Source organism: Carassius auratus, unplaced genomic scaffold (genome assembly GCF_003368295.1).
Source record: "Carassius auratus strain Wakin unplaced genomic scaffold, ASM336829v1 scaf_tig00009471, whole genome shotgun sequence".
Lineage (NCBI taxonomy): Eukaryota > Metazoa > Chordata > Actinopteri > Cypriniformes > Cyprinidae > Carassius > Carassius auratus.
In genome coordinates this window covers 1-20327 of record NW_020524034.1, presented here as the reverse complement: position 1 = coordinate 20327, position 20327 = coordinate 1, and the positions used below count along the sequence as shown (strand labels likewise).

The 20327-nt window shown below is 35.9% G+C and overlaps 1 protein-coding gene and 1 pseudogene across 2 annotated transcripts; both read right to left on the bottom strand.

The window, feature by feature from the left end:
* Positions 1–420: 420 nt before the first annotated feature.
* On the bottom strand, positions 421–13434 carry LOC113072563 (GTP-binding protein Di-Ras1-like). Of its 2 annotated transcripts, none has more exons than XM_026245552.1 (2): positions 13247–13434; positions 421–2694 (listed from the first exon to the last, which is right to left on the bottom strand). In XM_026245552.1, the coding sequence occupies exon 2, from the start codon at positions 2658–2660 to the stop codon at positions 2064–2066; it is 597 nt and encodes a 198-aa protein (XP_026101337.1). In that variant the 5' UTR covers positions 2661–2694; positions 13247–13434; the 3' UTR covers positions 421–2063. The 2 variants fall into 2 exon arrangements, with proteins under 2 accessions (XP_026101337.1, XP_026101338.1); XM_026245553.1 differs by lacking the exon at positions 13247–13434 and adding an exon at positions 9757–9833.
* Positions 13435–16833: 3399 nt separating this feature from the next.
* On the bottom strand, positions 16834–18978 carry LOC113072562 (receptor expression-enhancing protein 6-like; annotated as a pseudogene).
* Positions 18979–20327: the final 1349 nt, after the last annotated feature.

The following is a 20327-nucleotide window of genomic DNA, read 5'->3' as shown; positions in this document are numbered from 1 at the left end:
TTTATAGAGGTTGGACATATAGATTCAGGTATAATGGATCCAAATGCAGTCTAAACTTCATGATAGATGGATGAGGCGTTGTTCTGAATTTAGAAAATTGCAAAGCCGTAAATCAGCAACACTGCAGAGTGATAAAAGAGGGTATTTTACATAAACCATGCAGAGCAGATCTACTGTCAGCAGTAGAGAGGTGGTAAATTATAGCACCATTCTAGGGGGATGAACGTGTTGGTGGGGCATCCAGGGAACTACTATTAAAATATTAATCATACACATCAATCACAGGCAACAGGCTGAGTCATAATATTTACTGACAGTAAACTGGAAACTACATATGACTGATGTTATTGTTTTCTGTTCTATTGCAATGCTTGTCACAGTATATCATTAGTATATATTAGATTTACTGTATATGGGGTGGGATATAATACTCTATTACATATTTATAACCCTATTTTTCTACCTGTGCCAAAATGAAATGTATGGTTTTATCATTCTAAATTTGAATGTTTGATATACTTATATAAGTTGCTTCTTATACAGGATTAGTATAATAATATATATAAAATAAACCACATGAATTCTTTTTTGTCTGTTTACTTTGTATTCGTTTTCTGTTGTGTAAAGCTTTCTTTTTCTACTCATTTCTGGTGTACCCTGTTCAAAACCTAGCTTTTTACATAGTAAAGTAAACAAACCAGCACAACATGGATAAATAATGTTGTCTGCATCTACTCAGATCTGTCATGCACAACCCTTAAAACATATAAACATCACATCAATGTACAAAGCCAATCAGCTGGTTAAATGAAATATAATGCTATACAATCAAGGCCCTTTGAAACAAGAGATTTCTTTTGTCAAAGGCTGATTAGCAGATTAAGAGCACAAAAACTGAATTTGTTTCAACTTAAAAATTCCTGTAATGTCTGACACTGTGATGCATATAAAAATTATTGTAGAAAAATATTTAAAATGTTTCAATGTTATCATAAAAAGATCATAACTTCAGATTATATTATATCAGCCATATTATATCTGTTCATCAATGTTCACATTAGTCTCTGATAAACAGGGTTAGAAGACTTTGGTTGTGTTAGGAAAGCCTCAATTTAGTTTTGCTGTCAAAATGCACTGATTGACTTTAAGAGGGCTACATTTGTTATTGTTCCAGTTATACTTACTAAAAATATAAGCAGTTTATCTTGAAAAACATAAAAAATGATGATGAAGATTCTAGCTCACTCCAAATTAGTAGGGCAGCTGAATACCAGAGATTATGATTATGATGAGTACTTGCTGTTTTACATAAGCATGTGTGCATCTGCATGAAATATGATTTATCAGATTTTTGATCTGCCTTGATGTAACTGCAGGTAATAATTTTTCAAGCATCATAATTTTCTATTGTATGTTGCTAATGTTTAACAAAATGATTGTTGTACATATTGGTTGGCATTATTTAAGATAACTAAGGAGATGCAAAAGTAATCATCAAAATGTTATGAGGATAACAAATAAAAGTGGATTCACAGAGCCTGTAACAAAGAGTATTAAAGGATGGTTTGACTATATTGTCATATAATCTCATTCTGACACTACTTCCTCAACCTGAAAGGAACGTTTGAATAAATAAACAAAACTAAATTTTAGTTGTCACTATGCAAAGTCTAAGCCTAAAGTCAAGTTAAATCCTGACTCTGCTTTAGCTATGCAGGAGCAACTATTTAATGAAAAAATTTCATCATGAACTCAAAAAGGGCTGTTTAAGAATCGATTGCTATCTGAGTATTTCTCAGATGTGAGAGAAGGTGGCCATGCTCTGTAATAGAAACAGACAAGGCAATATGAACAGGTCAGTGCTTGTTAAGGCCAAAGACTGATGGAGAAGGATGAAATTTGAGATGTTATAGTAAAATCCTTGTTATCGGAAATAAGCATGAAATTTCAAATAACACCATTTTCACTCATTTTTCTCTCCTCGGTTCCTTTCCTTTGTTATTTTATCACTCTATATCTTCACTTTATCTCACCACATCCCAGTTCAGGCTCTAACAAGCACTTTACATGATGCTGCATTTCCCCTTCAGCTTGTCAGCCCTGCTTTGCTTCCCAGAACGCTTGCCATCGATGTTCAAACTCATGTTCCTCTTCTTCTCCAAATTGAGAAGCTCCTGGAAAAGCTCAGTGACATTGTGGTTAGTCTTAGCTGAGGTCTCCATGAAAGCACACTTCCAGATCTTGGACTGGGCCTCTCCATCTTCGGTCTTCACTTCCCGTTGAGTCTCATCGCTCTTGTTTCCCACGAGCATGATGGGGATGTTCTCTATGTTGCCTTTAATAGCGAGAATCTGCTGGTATATGGGCTTTAATTCTTCCAGGGATTGCTTACTAGTGATGGAGTAGACCAGGATGAATGCGTGACCCTTGGAGATGGACAGACGCTGCATGGCGGGAAACTGGTGGCTGCCAGTTGTGTCTGTGATCTGTAGGGTGCAGACGCTCTTGTCACAGCTGATCACCTGCCGGTACGTGTCCTCCACTGTTGGGATGTAGGTGTCCCGGAAAGTGCCTTTCACAAAACGGAGCACAAGTGAGCTCTTCCCTACACCCCCTGCGCCAAACACCACCACACGGTAGTCGTTGCTCTGCTCTGGCATCTTGGGCCTTCAGTTGCACCACTGCTTTCTAGACCTAATAGAGGTAAAAGAAACATTTAGATGAATGTGTATCGTTTATCCTTAACAGGATCTTTTAAACTTTTTAATTTCAAGCACCACCAAATATACCCCCAAAACATTTTTTGGTGTAGAATCAGTTTTCAATCAGAAATTTCTAGCAAATTTCACAAACAGTTACAAATTAATGGCAAGCAATTGAATTGAACTTGAAACTTTGAGGTAGAAACACTGAAATTTAAAATGCATTCCAATCTTTGTTACAACGCCGCAAAATATTTTTTTAGTTATTAAAGACACCCTTTCTAAAATATAAAGGCTATATATTGTCATGTACCCATTTATATTAAAATGATTTCATTTGATTCATGTTAATACAAAAATATAAATGTAACATATTTGCCAAAAAGGTTTTTCTTTTTTCCAGAAAACTATATTCATTTGTTTTAGTATTTCTTATTTTTAAATCACTAAAACTCTAAGTAAAATAAAATACTGTAACTGTAATTAATCTCAGGATTTATGACCAATGCGTTAAAAAATATATATTTTTTATATTTCAAAGGTGCTGTACATAGGATTGACACCGAGGGGTTGTACTAGGTTTTGCAGTCCAAATAGAAAATATTGGAGAGGGTTTTTTTTCACCCGGCCCTTCCTCCTCAGACTTGACGGACACGGAGACACCAACAGGAACGAGCGCATTTGATGATGAATAAAAATTAAATACACTGTGTTTTCCACCTACTGGCAACCCGGGGTGCCGAAATACAGTTGGCTGGCAGCGGTCGGGTTTCACAAACCAAAGACCCGTTCCGTCCCAGTGTTGTGCCCGAATTCTGCACCCCTGCCAGATTATGCACTCCCTCGTTGAAATCACTACCTGATTGCTTAATCCCAACCCCACCCCTAATCTTAACCCCTCCCCCACACCTACTCCTAAACCTACAAGAGGGTGCATAATCTGGCAGGGAGCAAAATTCGGCACAACACTGGAATGCACATTTTCTGACTGCAGCATTGTTTTTCAGATAAAAAACAAGTATTTTAACTTAGCATGTTTCTTTAAAAAAAAATTACCGCAAATCCTCTAGGACCCACTTGTGACCCCTAAAATCACATTGTAAAATGCTAAAGTACATTGTTAAGCATAACACACAGGACAGGAATGACAAGCAATATTTTTCATCGGTCACCAAACATACTGTTGAATGCTTGGTTCTATTTCTAACAATGAGTAGCCACGCCCTATGAAAAAACCCTCACATTTGTAAATTAAACATAACATTTATTCTGATTGCCAGTGATTGTGTCAGGTCACATAGTGTACTATATACAGAAATATTTTTATACACGTCTGCCTGTTTAAATCCATTATGCTTTAAACATTTAACATGATCATGATGTATTTACTGGATATTTATCTAATACAAAATTACAGGTATGAAACACAAACACGTTTAGAGATGCTTTGCCTTTAGACAGGACTCAAGTGGCTTTTCAAAGGAAATAGACATAATCCTTGTCATCCATCATGCTATTATGAAATCACAATGCAACTCATCATAATGTATCTGTGCTTTGCCCTCAGACACTCTCTTGCTTTTGCTGCAGTTTATAGCAGTCTATTATTTATTGCCTCAGAGCCAAAACAATAACACTAAACATGTTTCTCCTCCTGAGCACCCATTCAGACTGAAGCACTATGTATGTGTCTAAGAGTAAAAGAGCTTTTAGTTTTTTTAAATAAGCTTTTGTTTGTGCAATTTAATGTTCTCATGAATAATTTAGCCAAGACACAGACCGTATCCATCAGTGTCAGATAACCACGAACGCAGAACACACATCGAATTGTGTATAGATTATGCAGATGCAAGCAAGAACACAATTTCCAGGCTTTGCACCGATTTCAACCTCAGTAATCAATACCTCAATTTCACACAGCGCAGCAGCCGAGTGAAACTGAATGAAACTACCACAGTTCTACCAAAGTTTCTGCTGAATGTCCATCAAATTAACTTCCATAAAAATAAGATTAATCTGGTATGTTCAGCACGTATACTATATGAAACTACATTAGTATGTGGCAGACATGACAGCCATTATATGTCTCATAAATCTTTAGCTGATTTAAAAAACGCTGCAGTTTTGGTATAGTACATTATTTTTTAATTCTAAGAAAACCTGTTGTGATTTGATTATTTAATCATTACTGTTAATTTGGCCATTTGCTTAGTGATTCACAGTGTCTGTAGTGTCCCTACTAGTCTTTTTACAGTGATGTATGTGCACACTTATAAAATTAAATGGTCTTACATTAGCATCTATGGCATTTACATCTTGGATGTCCTAAAGGGTCAGTAAATTTTTAGCAGATTTTCATTTTTGAGTGAACTATTCCTTTAACATCAATAAAATCTTTCCATTCCACAAATACGCTTGGACAACGCAGTGAAACAACTACACAGTGAACCTATCAATATCTTGTGTGGGTCATCTAAATGTTCATACCACATTCTGCAGGTGCAAGGATTCTTAAAGATATTAATGCACAATACAGTGTTTTGAAAGTTGGCCAACCTGTTACAAGTGAAGACAGTTTCTTTGGCAAAAACAAGTTTTGTGTCAAGGTTCTGAATTTGATATCAAGGTTCCAAAATTAGTGCCAAAATTATTGGGGGTGGGGGGGGGGTTCTTTGTGAAACCAACAATGTCTCTCAAAGCTGGCTTCCCATCAAAAATGCTTCAGATTTTCATCCAGCATTATGACACCAGGCCATTTGCACTCAGGGCTTAAAGTACAGCGACATGCTTGGCAGGGTGCAGCAATCCAGACAGCAGTCAAGCTCTCATTTGAGAGAAGCCCCGGTGCCTCTCCTGCTCTCTCTCACACTCTGCGTGCTGTCAAATCAATGAGAAGAGGACACGGTGCCTTTGATCAGTGCTAGGGTCTGTGGATTTCAGGCTTCTGACAGGCTGGTGCCCCCTTGTTTCTGTGGTATGATTGATGTTGATCTCCCTTGGAGTGCTGTGTTATCTTTAAGTCCCTCACGGATGGGCAGGAGAGTTGCTGAGCTTATTAATGCTGTCACAGCATCTTGGTACTCCAGCCAAACTCTTTTACAGATTAAGTTTGGCACGAGGAGAGATTATAATGCATCAAGGTTCTTCCAAGCTCTCTCACAGCAATGTGCTGATGCTGCCAGATTTGGGAATGACCTTGCTTTTACCGAAATGAATGTAGAATATATCACTCAGACATTAGGATTCGAAAGGTAATGTTTGCTGAATAGCATAATGGCGCCGTGCCACATACTCTTAAACAATCACAGTAAATGGAAGTGCAGGCTCTGTTTGGAAACTACACAGTCCAGTGCCATGCATACGGAAGACAGAGACAACAGTATATAGACAAATGACCCTATTTGCTTTCTGGGCTTTTTGTGAGTGAATCACTGGTGCATGTCAGTCCAAAGAAATTAAAAGTTCTTCATAGACTTAAATCAATATGTATTCATTTGCTGTTGTTTTGAACAACATTCCTTTTCTATTGATATCACATAGGCCTCGCTCAATAATGTATACTAATAGCTAAAGAGTTATTTAGGAGCTATTTTAAAAAACTTCAACTTTTTCTGGGTTTACCCCCTGTTGCTAGAAGTTACACTTTCTAGACCCAAAAGGAATCTTTTTTAACTGATGTCATTCAATTATATATTAATTTATTAGTAGTAGTAGTAACAGAATTTAAATCACATACTTTTCCTTCTAAATTTCTTATTATAAAAGAAAAAGGTTGTGAAACAGGGTACGAATTGCTGAAGTTTAATTAAGTTGTAACTGAGTATCAAGCAGGATTCAGAATTGCAGATTGTAAAGAAGAAACATTTAAATATGTAGAATAAAAATGAATAACTGAAAATATCTTTTTTTTTTTTTACAAGAATAACAACCAACCACTGACCTTTTTCCTGTAAACCATTTCCTAGTTGAATTCTATATCTAAAAATGTCTGACACAAAAGCTAGTTTTTATTTATAAATATATATTTTTTATTTAATTATTACACATTTTGGGAGGGTTACTACATTAAGCAGACATGCAGTAGAATTGTGACGTCCCATAAAACAGTTACAAGTAACAAATGCACTTACAGTTTAGAGAATGTTAAGGGTGTTTCAGAAAACGGGCCAAAGTGACTGAAAAAAACTTTAAAAGAAATAGATTTTGCTTTTACTGCTACAAAAATTTCACATTTAATTCATCATTCTACTTGTAGATTCTTCGTAATTGTGAAATTTACTGAGTAAAAGTTTTGCTTCCACACCATCGTTTCACTGTAGATAGATAGATAGATAGATAGATAGATAGATAGATAGATAGATAGATAGATAGATAGATAGATAGATAGATAGATAGATAGATAGATAGATAGATAGATAGATAGATAGATAGATAGATAGATAGATAGACAGCAATAGAACAATAATCGACAGATAGATGCGCCTAGCTATTTTTGATCTGTGAGAACAGCCTTTTAAAGTGAATCACTGCATTGGATTCCACAAGACGCTCATCAGTCCATTAGCCTGAGTCTGCTCTAATCTGGGTGAGAGGCTTTGCAGCATAATATACTGTCTAAAGAGCTGCTTTCTCTTTATCAGTCAAACCAGGCTTTCACTCTGCCATAAATGGCAGTTCCATAGTCATATCCCCATGGATACCAATATTCTATTGAAGAAAAAAGGATTTTCAGTTCAGAAATTACTCTTATTCTCAGATATACCTCGCTTTACTGCATACTAAAGGCACTGAGAGGAGATGGAGAGTCATCTGCATGGGCACATTAGTGTTCACAGGCTGTGTGCACACTGAGTCTGAAACAAATGTCAGTGTCAGTGTTTTGAGAAATCAAACCAGAACAGCCTGTTGGTTACTGCATGCACAGACTGAAAGAGAAAGGGAGAATGCAATATATAGGAAGAGAGGGGTACGGAAATGGAAAAATAGCCTTGGTGTCATTAAAAGCATGACTTTGTATGTCATTATCTTTTTCTTGTAAAAGGCGCAAATAAAAGTGTTTTATTTTTTTTTATTGGTTGCTGTTCAGATATAATATCCATATGTACTGCAATAATGAAAAAAAAAAGTATTCTAGAAAAGATTTTTAAATAATTGTATATAAGGAATTAAAAGGGATAGGTCATCCAAAAATGAAAATTCTGTCACCATTTATGCATCCTCTTGTTATTGTCTTGTCTGTCCTGACTTGTATTCTATGAATTCTGAATTTACATCTCAAAAAAAAAAAAACTTTTATCTCACAATACAAATGTTATTGTGCAATTCTGAAACAAAAAGTCTCAGCAGTTAGATATAACCTCAAGTATATATAACTGTGAAATAAAAAGTTGCTAAATCACTGCTGGGTCTTAATGCCACAGATGTGTGCTTTTGTATCATACAGTGTTTACAGTATAGAAGCAAAAAATGTGGACTCATAGGGGGAGCAGGGCTACAGCCTAAAAATACCACATTTACCATCTGCCATCTCTCTGCACCAAATGTTGCTGGATTGGCCCAGACTCACTCATTCAGCTGTGCAAGGGCATGAGAAAATGTCTAGATCTAAAACAGAGTTGTAAATAAATACTGGCTTGACTGAATCAAACACTCGCCTTCATAGCAGTCAGTTGGGACTAAACAGATTCTATTAATTAATTGTGGGAATTTTTAATACAATACATTCCATTTCCTAATATCTCAAAAATCATGATTTATGCAAATACTGCCAGCAAAATTAACCCTATAGAGCATATTTAAAGGGGTCATATGATGCTTTTTTTAAAGATCATTATTTTGTGTATTTGGTGAAACAGAATATGTTGACATGTTTTAATGTTCAAAAAACACATTATTTTTCAAATATTGTACATTATTGTAGGTCCTCTATGCCCCGCCTCTCTCAAATGTGTCTTTTTCTTAAAAGTCAAAGTTTTACACAAGCCATGGACGGTTAAGACAGCTGAGTCCACCGTGTGACCCTGTCTCTCTCTCTCACACACACATGTAAAACTCAACATTTGAACATTTAATAGCAAATACTTAAAGTAATAACAGAACATACTTACAGTAGCTGATTCAGAAGCACCAGATTGTTGTATCAAATTCTGAATAACCTAGGTCCACGAAACGGTCATCCAAAAAAGCGTTGTTGTTCTGTTGTAAGTAATCTTAAAGATTCCTAAATGCATCTAATGTTGGAAGGCCAAATAATGTGCTTTTGCTTTCACCTAGATACACACAGCATGCATAACTGAAACTTGCCATTCTTTGCGTGAAAATTTGGGTGGCATTACCCAAATATTTCCACATAGTGACATATACATGTGGGCTTGTTTAAATGAGCCGTTTTAGGGGCGTGGCAGAGTCTTGACTTTGATAAAGAATATCTCTTTGGATTTGAGACTTAAGTCTTTGCAACTTTACAGATCTTCTTCATGCACCAAGAGCTTGAGGAAAAATTTAAATCGCATCATATGACCCCTTTAATAAACACCTCACATGACAGAATCCAAAGTCTACCTTAAAGTAATAGTGCACTTAAAATGTAAAAGTTGAATTCTGTCCAACGAAAACAATAAAAATAAAATCAACTGTTTTTGATCATACAATTATATTCAAAGTTTTAAATAATATTGGAATTAATGTTTATTGTATGGACAAAAACAATCTTTAAAATATATTATATTACTTGTATTACATCTTGTATTACACAGAAGAAAGTTGTATATGAACACCATGAGGGTAAGTAAAATTTCCAAACGTTCAGTTTTTGGGTGAACTATACCTTGAAATACATCCTACATCAATAAATAAAATAAAAAGGATTATAATATGAATAAAATAGTCATCATTAAAATCATTAAACGGTAACAAGCAGCAACTATAAATAAAGTCAAATACATAAGATGCCTGACACCATAATGTGACTCTCTAACCTCGTGAAATTAAAACAAATGACTATACATGACAGCTTCAGCTGACTGGCTAATCACTCTGTTGCATTTTACCTTACCATAAGTGTCCTGCAGTTTTACTGTGTCTCTGCCAGCAATGCAAGAAACATCTCTCTTGCTCTTGTCGATCAGTCCGTCAAACAGATTGTTCCTCTGTGCACAGGGCTTAGAGGCTAATCATTGCGCTTTACATCGTCTGCCTGCTGGATGTGCTTCCAGTGACCCAATTCAAAGGATTTAAAACTCCCAGCATGCATCCACGCCACAAAGCAAAGCTGCTGCGATAAAAGGCCACAGTCCAAGAAAAGAGTGCATGCAGGTCTGATATATTAGATATCATGTGAGATCTTTGAACTAGATAATGACTACTGTAAACTACATTTTATACTGAGATGAATGTGTTTTTGAGAGGCTTTCTTCTTCATCCCTTATACTGTCTGGCCTATGCACTGGCAGACAACATGCATCTTAAAACCTTAATACTGAGGCTTACGGAGATATGGAAATAAATCAAATCCATGAATTGTCTTCCGCAAATATACTTGATTGATTTAATATCGTTTGCAAATGACTTGTGGTTTGCTGTAAACATGAACATGCATTTGGCCTTCAGCTAGTCCAGTTGCTTAGTCCCCTTTCTCCATTAACTGCTATCCCTTGAATTAATTGTTAATAACAATGCAGCTCTAGGCAGGAATTTTCTCGGCTTAACTGGTGAGGTTAAGTGGGTGGTAAATGTCTATGATTTTATATACTTAATCAGTTAATCTCAAATGAGCATGCTTATTAAATTCATCATGCGCATTTCATAATTTTCAGGGATAATTGCAGTCTTTATGAGTGTGAAGCAGTCACATGGCTTGATCTCTGCCCTTTGAGCTATCTTCCAGGTAAATGTTTAATATATTTAAATAAAAAGAAAAATAATTAGCACAGATTTAGACAGATTTCTATTCTAACAGGGTGTAAAGGGTTCATCCACAATATTATCTGACATCGATTTATTCAGCAAGCACGGCAATATTTGCTGATACCTCAAAACATCCTGTGATTGACATAATCTATATTATGAGCCATTTTTACAAATCCAGTTAAATAATGCATGAATATTTCATTAACTTCCTTAAAATTGCAAATTCTGCATCCCAATTGGGAAAATCTCTCTCTCTCTATGTATGTATGTATGTATGTATGTGTGTGTGTGTGTGTGTGTGTGTGTGTGTGTGTGTGTGTGTGTGCCTTTAAATTAAATTATAGTTTTTAAATTAATATAAAAATACAAATAATGGGGGGGGGTTACATTTTGTGTAGCAAAATAGGCTACATTTCAAAAATAAAGTTGTGAAAAATAAAGTGTTGCATCATTATATTATTGTTAGTCATTTGATTGATGCATCAAACCATTCTGATGTATTGTTTCACTTCTAATTTCTAACACAGTCTATATTATGGTTTGCTCTGAAAACAAACATTAATTTCCTTGTTTAAAGAACAGCAGTTTGTGGCAACTAAGTAACATACGTTTTCTAATGTTATACATTCTGCATCTGTCCATGAGTACACACAGAACCAAAGCCTCATGGTACTGGACTAAAGGAGGAAAACATCTTGTCAAACTGCAATCCAAGCCAGGCTGTGCCCTCAAGTGCCTTGCTCAATATAAGTTCTTGCAGGGCTGTCTCTGCCTGATCTCAGAGTTTTTCTCAGAGAGCAGCAGCAGAAAGACCAATCTGTCACTATAGATTTCTAATAGAGATGAACAGTTCTAATAAAGTAAACACACCAGGATAACGCTTGAACTCCTCAAAACAGCAAAACACTCTTAACAGAGTGAGGGGACATCCAACATTATCCCACAATGCACCTCAATGGTGAGTATACAACCATGTACACTCAAAGGTTAGTTGCTACAGCAGGGGCCCTTGAGCTCAATTTTTCTGTTTATGTCTTATTTGTCCCAACAGTACCAGTTTTGGACTTCATAGTGACATCTACTGGCATGGATGCATTACGTTTGGGAATTGCTAATGCTTTGCACCAAATATTTTGTTTTGTTCTTTTCCTTTATTTGTGTTTCTATATCCATTCTCTGACTAGGAAAAATGGCTTTAACAAAATAATACACCATCAATTAACAGACTCTGAGCTCACAACAAGTCTGTCTGTAAAGGTTTATACATTAACGTTAAAATCAGATTCCTTTTGGTGAAAATTAATACAATTGTACTTACATAACCTAACTGTTGCACTCTATTTCATGATAGGACTGTGTGATGTCATCAATGTGGAATCCATAAGGGGCCACCCCCTCCATGTGAAACAAAAACCTTTTTTTCTACAGATATCAGTTATGGCTTAAGTTGTCATCTCACGTTATTGTGGATAAGCTTTATAACATTTCTTAAATGTACAGCTTATTTATTTATCTGCAAAACTTTTTGATAAGCAAATAATTAATTTTCAATTCTAAATTTTACATTTTTTAATTCTATTACACCATGGGCCAGTTGAGGATGCCTAAAAGGATTGAAACATTACTACTTCTGTTACTAATAAAAGCATAGGCTACTGGAAAGGTGCTTTGCCTTTTCTCATTCAGCTTGTCATTCTATTATTACCTCTGGTGCAATACTAAAAACTGATGCACGCCTGTGAATTAGTCTTCATATAAATTGCTGCATTAGATTCCATTATGAGCGCAGCCTGCATCATCTTCCGCAACAAGACTACCATGCATTGGCTCTATACGATGATATATTATTATACTAATAATGCATCCAAGACGACGTCAGCAGCGCGCGGATCCTCTTTTTCAATGTTCACGTTGCACAACCAAATCGGACTGTAGCCCACAATATACGTTCAGCTGTTTAGTCATCAAAAATCTCCGTATCATTCAATTGCCTTTTTAATGGTGCAAAGTAACACGAATTTACATATATCTCCAATTAAATGGATGACTGATCCTGTGCATACTGGTTTACTGTTTGTCGCACGCACTCGTACATTTTATCAAACACTGAAAAATGTATTGCTACTGTGGAACCACTAGCGCGCGTAAATGGACATCTCCACGGTCTCTAAGACTGCAGACAGTTTGCACGTATGTATCTTATACATTTCATATCACCATGTGGCCGGTTGTTGGACAGAGGAGTAAACTATACGAGTTCAGCATTACCATATCATACGCAGCCCGTTTCATTCATAAAGAAGCGGCTCTCCTCCATGGCACTGGTCGTGATTCACATGCCTTCTGTCGGCTATAATGTAGGTAAAGCCACGTTTTATTAAGAATCGTTTTCCATTCTCAACATTTCCGTTTTCGTTACTATGACAGTTATGGTCAGTGCAGCTAACGCATGATTTCCACACAATACAGAAAATGCTGCAAGTATTCAGCAGGCAAAGTCTAACTGAAATCTGTGTAACGCTTGTCCGGGTTGCTCATGCTGTTAAATAAATAGAATATAAAAATGGCATAATATACCATAGGCACTAAATGAATGAATGGATTTCATCGGTCGGCGCGCGATTCGACGCACCTACCTGAACTTAACGTATATCCCGCGTGACTGATCTTTGACTGACAGCACAGATGAATGGCAGGTACTAAAGCATTTTAGACTAATAATGAAGACGTGATAGAGTCCAATCTCAACGGCAGTCCTCTCTACCTCTCTCTGTAGAGCACTCTCTCGATCTCTCTCTATCACACACACACACATACACACACACACACCCTCCTCCTCAAAATCTCTACTTGCTTCAGATAGAAGGTGGGAGATTTTTTTACATATTGCCTACAGGAGGTGAACAAAATAACATACACCTACAAAGCAGTCTCTCATTTTACTGAATTATAATCAAGCCTAATCTTATAATTCAGTACACATCAATATTAAATTATTTTATGTGTCACGCACTGAAACATGAATATGTTTGACAGATGTTTCTTATTGTAAAACAGAAATATAAAAATGTAAATATCAAATTTACAAAAAAAAATGTAAATGCTTAAACTATTTTAAATAAATGCATTTACATCTAAATACACTTAATAATAAATGTAAATAAATATATTTAGTTCTTAAACACATTTAACTAAACATATTCAAGTTAATTAAATGTTAATAAACTATTTAGAATACATTAAAAAATGAAATAACCATTTTTAAATAAATGGAAATTAACATTTAAAGATAATTTTCATTTCCTCGGACTGCAACTAAGGCAGAACCATTTTTTAGGTGCCACAAAAACTGTTTAGCCAAGAGATTGCAATATACATTCTTTTACATTTTTTTTCAGAGGTTTCCGGCAATGTGATAATCTGAGGGATCCACAAATGGTGTATCAAGTACATATGAATTTTTACAGGTTTTGATTTTTCGTGTTCCCTCTCACTGAGCCTGGAGGTGTTTTGGCTGTGGCTAACAAGGCAGAGCGAAGAATGTTAGTCCCTGTCACAGTCTGAATCTTTGTGTTGAATCTTAGTGGATAATGGTGCAGAGTTCCTTGAGGCTATTCAGATTTCTTTGACTGACAGCTAGATCTTGTAAGGGTGGCCGATCTTAATCTCAATTTTAATCAATAATATTTGACAAGACACATTCCCATTAAAAAGTGACTGACAGAATATCGTGTAAAATAATACTTAATAGGTATGCAAAATTACACAGTATAGTAAAGAACTCAGATCAGTGGGGATTAAATCTGTATAAACTGACACTGGGAGTTCATTAAACACACAGACTCTTTTTGTGTGGAGAGATGGAGGCAGTAGACAACCAGATATAATCACAATAGACAGGCTGGGGTACGGTTTGATAATAGCTTGCAGGAAGCAGGAGGAGCATGTGGATATTAGTCACCTCTCAATAATGCCTGTATATTCACTACTCTCCCATGCTTTTATTTTTCTCCCTTGCAAATAAAAATTAATTAAATGGTGAAAACCCATGTCGAATACTAAGCAACAACAACATAATTTTTTTTAGGCTCAAGAGCAGATGATTTAAGTGAGTGATTTGTTTATTTCTGTGAACTATTCAGACATGCAAGATATTCTACAGGGGGCAAAGGTAGTTTTATGCATTGAAGTTCCTCCTTACAAATTTAGTACAATGTGATTAACTAATTAAAGATTCTGATTAACTGTTGGTATGTCTTGACAGATTACATTAGATGTCACATGAAGTCCACAGTACGGTTTGCATCCCTCCTCCTATAAGAATCAGTACTAAATTTTCAAAAACTTTATCTATATTATATTCAGAAACAGAGCAAAGGCCTAGGTAAACATTATTATTAATACTCAAGGTATCATGGAACTTTCTGACATCCTTTTGATTATCGCTTGCCTGGGCCATCATCTCAAAATATTTAAAGACAACCACTGTTGGTCCTGCTCTTTAAACAGAAAAACACTATTTAAATGAATAAAATGCTTAATCATTATTATCATGGCTCATAATACGGTTTACTTCCTGCTGTAACAGGTGCACAGAGAATGCCATCTCCACTAGCATTCACAAAGTCCTCTTACAATACAAAGTAACCTGCTGTTCTACTACAGCTCAGCTTTTAACATGATTAAACAATCATTTAGAGCTTCACACCCTTGTTTACTTCTTGCTCAGAGTCCCAGTGGTACACTCAAACTCCCACTTGAACTACAACTGTTGCCTTCCTTGAACAAATATTGCATATACTCAGTGTCATCACCCAATTAAACACTTTACACACTCTGTGTTATGGCAGATACATGACCCCTGCATTTGCACAGTATGCTCTTGCATATTAATATCCAAATGCATACACTAACACAAAAGGCACAAAGCTGTTTATTATTTAGTACATATAAGTATTATAAATATTACAGCTTTTGAAAGAGTACAGCACACTTGGTACTTTTTTTTCAGAGAGTGTATATGATTTCCATTAGACGTGTTATTATATTTTGCTCAGTGTGAGCCATGAGACAGGTGCAGTAAAAAGAGCACATAGTATCTATTGATTACAGCTTCCAATATTTCCTGTTATAAAGAATGACTCCTGAAGCAATGGCCTGTTTTCTTTTACAGAAAACTTGTAGCTTGAGGAAGTATAATTATTCTTCTCAAGTTCAGTATACTGAAAGGGTGTAAAATGGCTTCATATTTCTGTCTACTATGGGAAAAAATTTTTTTTAAACATAACAGCTTTGTTGAATAACAGCCAAAAGGAAATTTTATACTGTTTTCCAATACCCATGTAGTGCTTTGATACCCTTAATGTTAAATATTACACTGCTAATACAGAGTTATTCATAGCAAGGCTAAAACTGTGTGTGTGCGTGTGTGTGTGTGCGTGTGTGTGTGTGTGTGGCTAAAAATGTCCGGTGTTTGGTCAAACAACTCTAGGCTCACTCATATTCTTACTGTAACTCTCCATAAACTAAAACATTGTTTTAAACGGTTGTCCAAAACGCAAACTACACTGTCCAGTGTCCACTGCAAATATACTGTATTTCCAGTCATGAAGTAAACTTTTGGGATCTCATAAACCCACAATACAACAATGATCCTACTACTCAAACAGCAATCTACAAAGTCAGCTCCTGACTCCTATAGTTACCAATTTTTTATGACATCTTCTTTGAGTCATACCCCCAATCTGCACTGCACTTTTACGCAAATTCTGAGTTCCAGTAGATACTTTTAATGCCCCCTTTAAGTCAGATCTCAGAAACTCAGGGGAACCTCAACTTAAATCAGGGGAGTATTCCAAAAAGCAGGTTATGTGACATATCAAACAAAGACTCAAACACAAAACTGATCCTACAGGCCACAACTTCAAAAGTTCAAGGCCACAAATTAAAATACCTGCAGATCAGGATCAGCAGTCTGTTCAAGCCTAAAAGCACGTTACAGAAAGGGATATATGACAGATGGATACGCACATAGATGCACGAGTTTCACGTCCTTAGTTATCATCTAGGTGCATTCCAGAACCAGCAAATTCACCATCATATATCAAAACATACACACTAAAAAAAAAGACAACATTAAAGATAAGCCTATATACCTTTTGAGAGAAACAACTTCAGTTTAAGTAATTTGCCCAAAAAAATTAAGACGACACTTAATATTTAGACATAGACCTTCCCAGTTTTATTTATTAAAAGACAGTGACTTCAACATTTCTTTTATTGCTCAAAGTTCTAAAATATAGGATGAACACAAAACTGTGAAATTGAAATTAAATGTGAAATTCAATTAAATAGTATAATTTGTGGACCATTAGAGAAATTCTAGAACATTTAAGACTGTGCTGCCTGGCTCAGATGCAGTTAAGAATAATTTGGTGGGGTTAGTGACAACCAATATGACAGTCAAAAAATAAAAAGGCAAATGTAAACACAAAGCTCCTGGTAAAATGAGTCTTCACATCTTCACCTGTGAATCATTTATTCTTATCACTGTTCAGCAATGTGAAGCCTGTTGGGAAAAGGCAGAGGAAAACAGACCTTGAGTTGGATCATGCAAACATCAATGCAAAACTAGATCAATAAGTCAAGTATTACATAAGACACAACCACTGATGATGGATTTCTGATGACAGGATGCCATGGTTTACCTTCCTTTGCCATACTCTCGGCTGCACTCTTGGCCTTTCCACTCAAGTCACTGACAACGTTGTCGAATGCTGCTTCATGTTTGAGGAAGAAAGGTCTCACCACACGTGTGTATATCATCTGAGAGCCATTCCATGAGACTGGAGCCATGCACCACAGCAGAAACAGGCACTGCAATTAACATACATGTCAACTTCACATTTGCTGCCACTGTGTTCAAAAAACAATGATTCATTTGGATCAATTCGCATTAAAATGATCAACAGTAAAGACAAAAGATTTCGATTTCAAATAAAGGCTGTTCTTTTCGATTTTCTATTCAAGAAACAAACCTGAAAAAAATGCAGCATTTCCAAAAAATTATTAAGCAGCAGGACTGATTTCAACATTTATAATAATAAGAACGGTCACTTGAGCACCAAATCAGGATGATTTTTACAATAAAAAACAATTATTTTAAAATGTAATATTTCTCAATATTACCGTTTGCAATTACCGAGTGCAATTTTAATAAAATAAGCTAATAATACACCCTTGGTGAGCATAAGACAAAATAATTTGTATTCCCAATAGTAAAAAAAAAAAATAAGAAAATGCCAATTCTTGAACAGAATCTCCTTAAAATCAGTGTACATGCATTTTAAAAATGTTAGGACAACATACAACTTGTTAAAATAAGGATAAGATATTTTATAAATTTACTGGGTTATTTCATGTGAATTGGCAACACGACACTATAATGCTTGTTACAACAACTAGGGATATGCACAAGTTCTCTGAAGTGTCTCCAAAGATCAAAATACCATGACAATATAACCAGATCACATCAAACCCTGAGATATTTTTTCTTAGGAAGTGATCATTAAGATGTTCTTAGGAAAATTCTAACATCTTAAGAAATTTTCATGAAGTACCCTTAGGAACATTCATGCAAGCATCTTGGAATTTAACCAAGAAATGTCGCAATCTTTCTTAAGAAGAGCTTTGTGAAAACTTTCACTTGGCCTTGACATACAATTCACCCACCTCATGTTAACCTTATCAATACATGCTTTAACATCTATTCCATGCACATCCACATCAAACTCTCCATATTTAAATGGACTTATCTTGCCATAGAACATCTAATTAAGAAAGATTTTGGTTAGGAAAATTAAATTGGAAAAAAACGCATGCATATCATTTAAGATCTCAGCTCAACTTAGTCAACTGCTAGTTGATTTGTATAAATTGGCTATAAAGTACTCAGTCAAATTTAGAACAAGGATCAAAACTGAAATGAGGCTGTTGGTCGAGTTGGCAGTAAGACAAGCATACTAAATATACACTATGCAAACCTCTCAGCATGACCTACATACCAATACATTTACAGTCCTCCTACAGCAAGCTAACATGGAATGGTTTTCAAAAGTGATCTCCAAAATTCATGTAAATACACTCAAGCATAAATGAAATAAACCAAAAACACCTTACCTTCCCAGCATAGTAGAAGGGAAACCAGAAGAGGAAGATATCAGAGAAAATTCAGCCACACTGAAGAGTCCATAAACCACCCAGTAGGTTAGCCATTTGGTGTCGTCATCTTTATTGTTACTCTCAATGGCTTTGATGCTGCACGAGGAACAGAATGACATGTGAAAACAGGGCAGTCAATGTGAGTTGCTCTCATTATCTGCTTCCTAAATGCTGTGCAAACACATATGTGAGGTTTCTCCAGGTCTAGCATCTGCACCAATACACATAACTAGACATTTGTGAAATTTGACAGGTCACACAAACTCACGAGCATATGCTGGGTATGCGAAACCAATCAAGTTGCAGAGGAGGGAGGCACCATAATCCAAATAACAGATAGAGTGCCAGAATAGATACTGCACCTGCAGAACAAACAAGACACATGATCACTGTCATTATTCAAATGAAGAAGGGCATTAGGAGCAATGATGACATTGTGTTTGGTGTCAGTGTTGACACCTAACAGGATGGAAGAATCACAAACAAAGGCTGTCTACTTAATATGTGAACATAAAGGTAAGTTGTCAAAGTCTAGCCAATTTCTGAAACAGATACTTGAGGACGTTTAAAAATAACTATTGGGAGCGGTTACTGGTAGAAGACACCACTCAGGCATTCAAGTAACCAGCCAATGCAGTTAAACCCATGCACCGGAAAACTGGCACTTCATTTGTTTGATGCTTCTCAAACTAGCATGTGTATTTTTTATCTTTAAACAAAGAGCAATAACAGATAAACAGGTGTAAATGCAACAAGGAAAGACAATTAACCCTCGGGGGAGGGGGGCTGTTCATACGGCATCTGTTCTTGTCACACACACACGCAAAGCAGAGTAGCCTATGTTTGATTCGTAAATGACTCCTTTTTCATTCGGAGCTATTTGATGAATCTGGTGAACCGATTCTCCAATCCGGTCTGAACTTTACAACGAACCAAACTGAATCATCATAAGTAGCCTAATCATCAGTTTATCGACTCAATGAACCGCAAACTGTCTCTTTGATAATTTTTTAATCTAAAATCTTAATAAAACAACAATATATCCCAAACCGTTCATTTGTTCAGAACCAGCGCTTTAAAAGAACCGCTTCGTAAAAATGACTCGGACTTCCCTGGTCTTATCAGTATGACTCCCAGAGCACTTTTCCACTCATTTGCAACATTCACCAAGACTTTACATATGGGTGACAGTAACTTAAGTCACGAGTTAAAATAATAAACTCATACTTTCCTTAATAAAAGTAAGGCTTAAATTCATAATATAGGCTACACTTTATCCCGGACTAACGTTAATTATCAAATTGATTCCAAACCAAAAATTTAAGCCAGTCACGTACCTGTTGCAATGTACTGTTTCTTAACTCCAGTTTTTTCCTCTAAAACCGCCAGAAAATCCGTTACCACATTCTTCTGTTTAAAAAACGCTTCGTAGCGTTCTGTAACGGTATTTAACATTTTGTCCTTCCTCGTTTATGTACAGCAGAATGTAGTGACCAA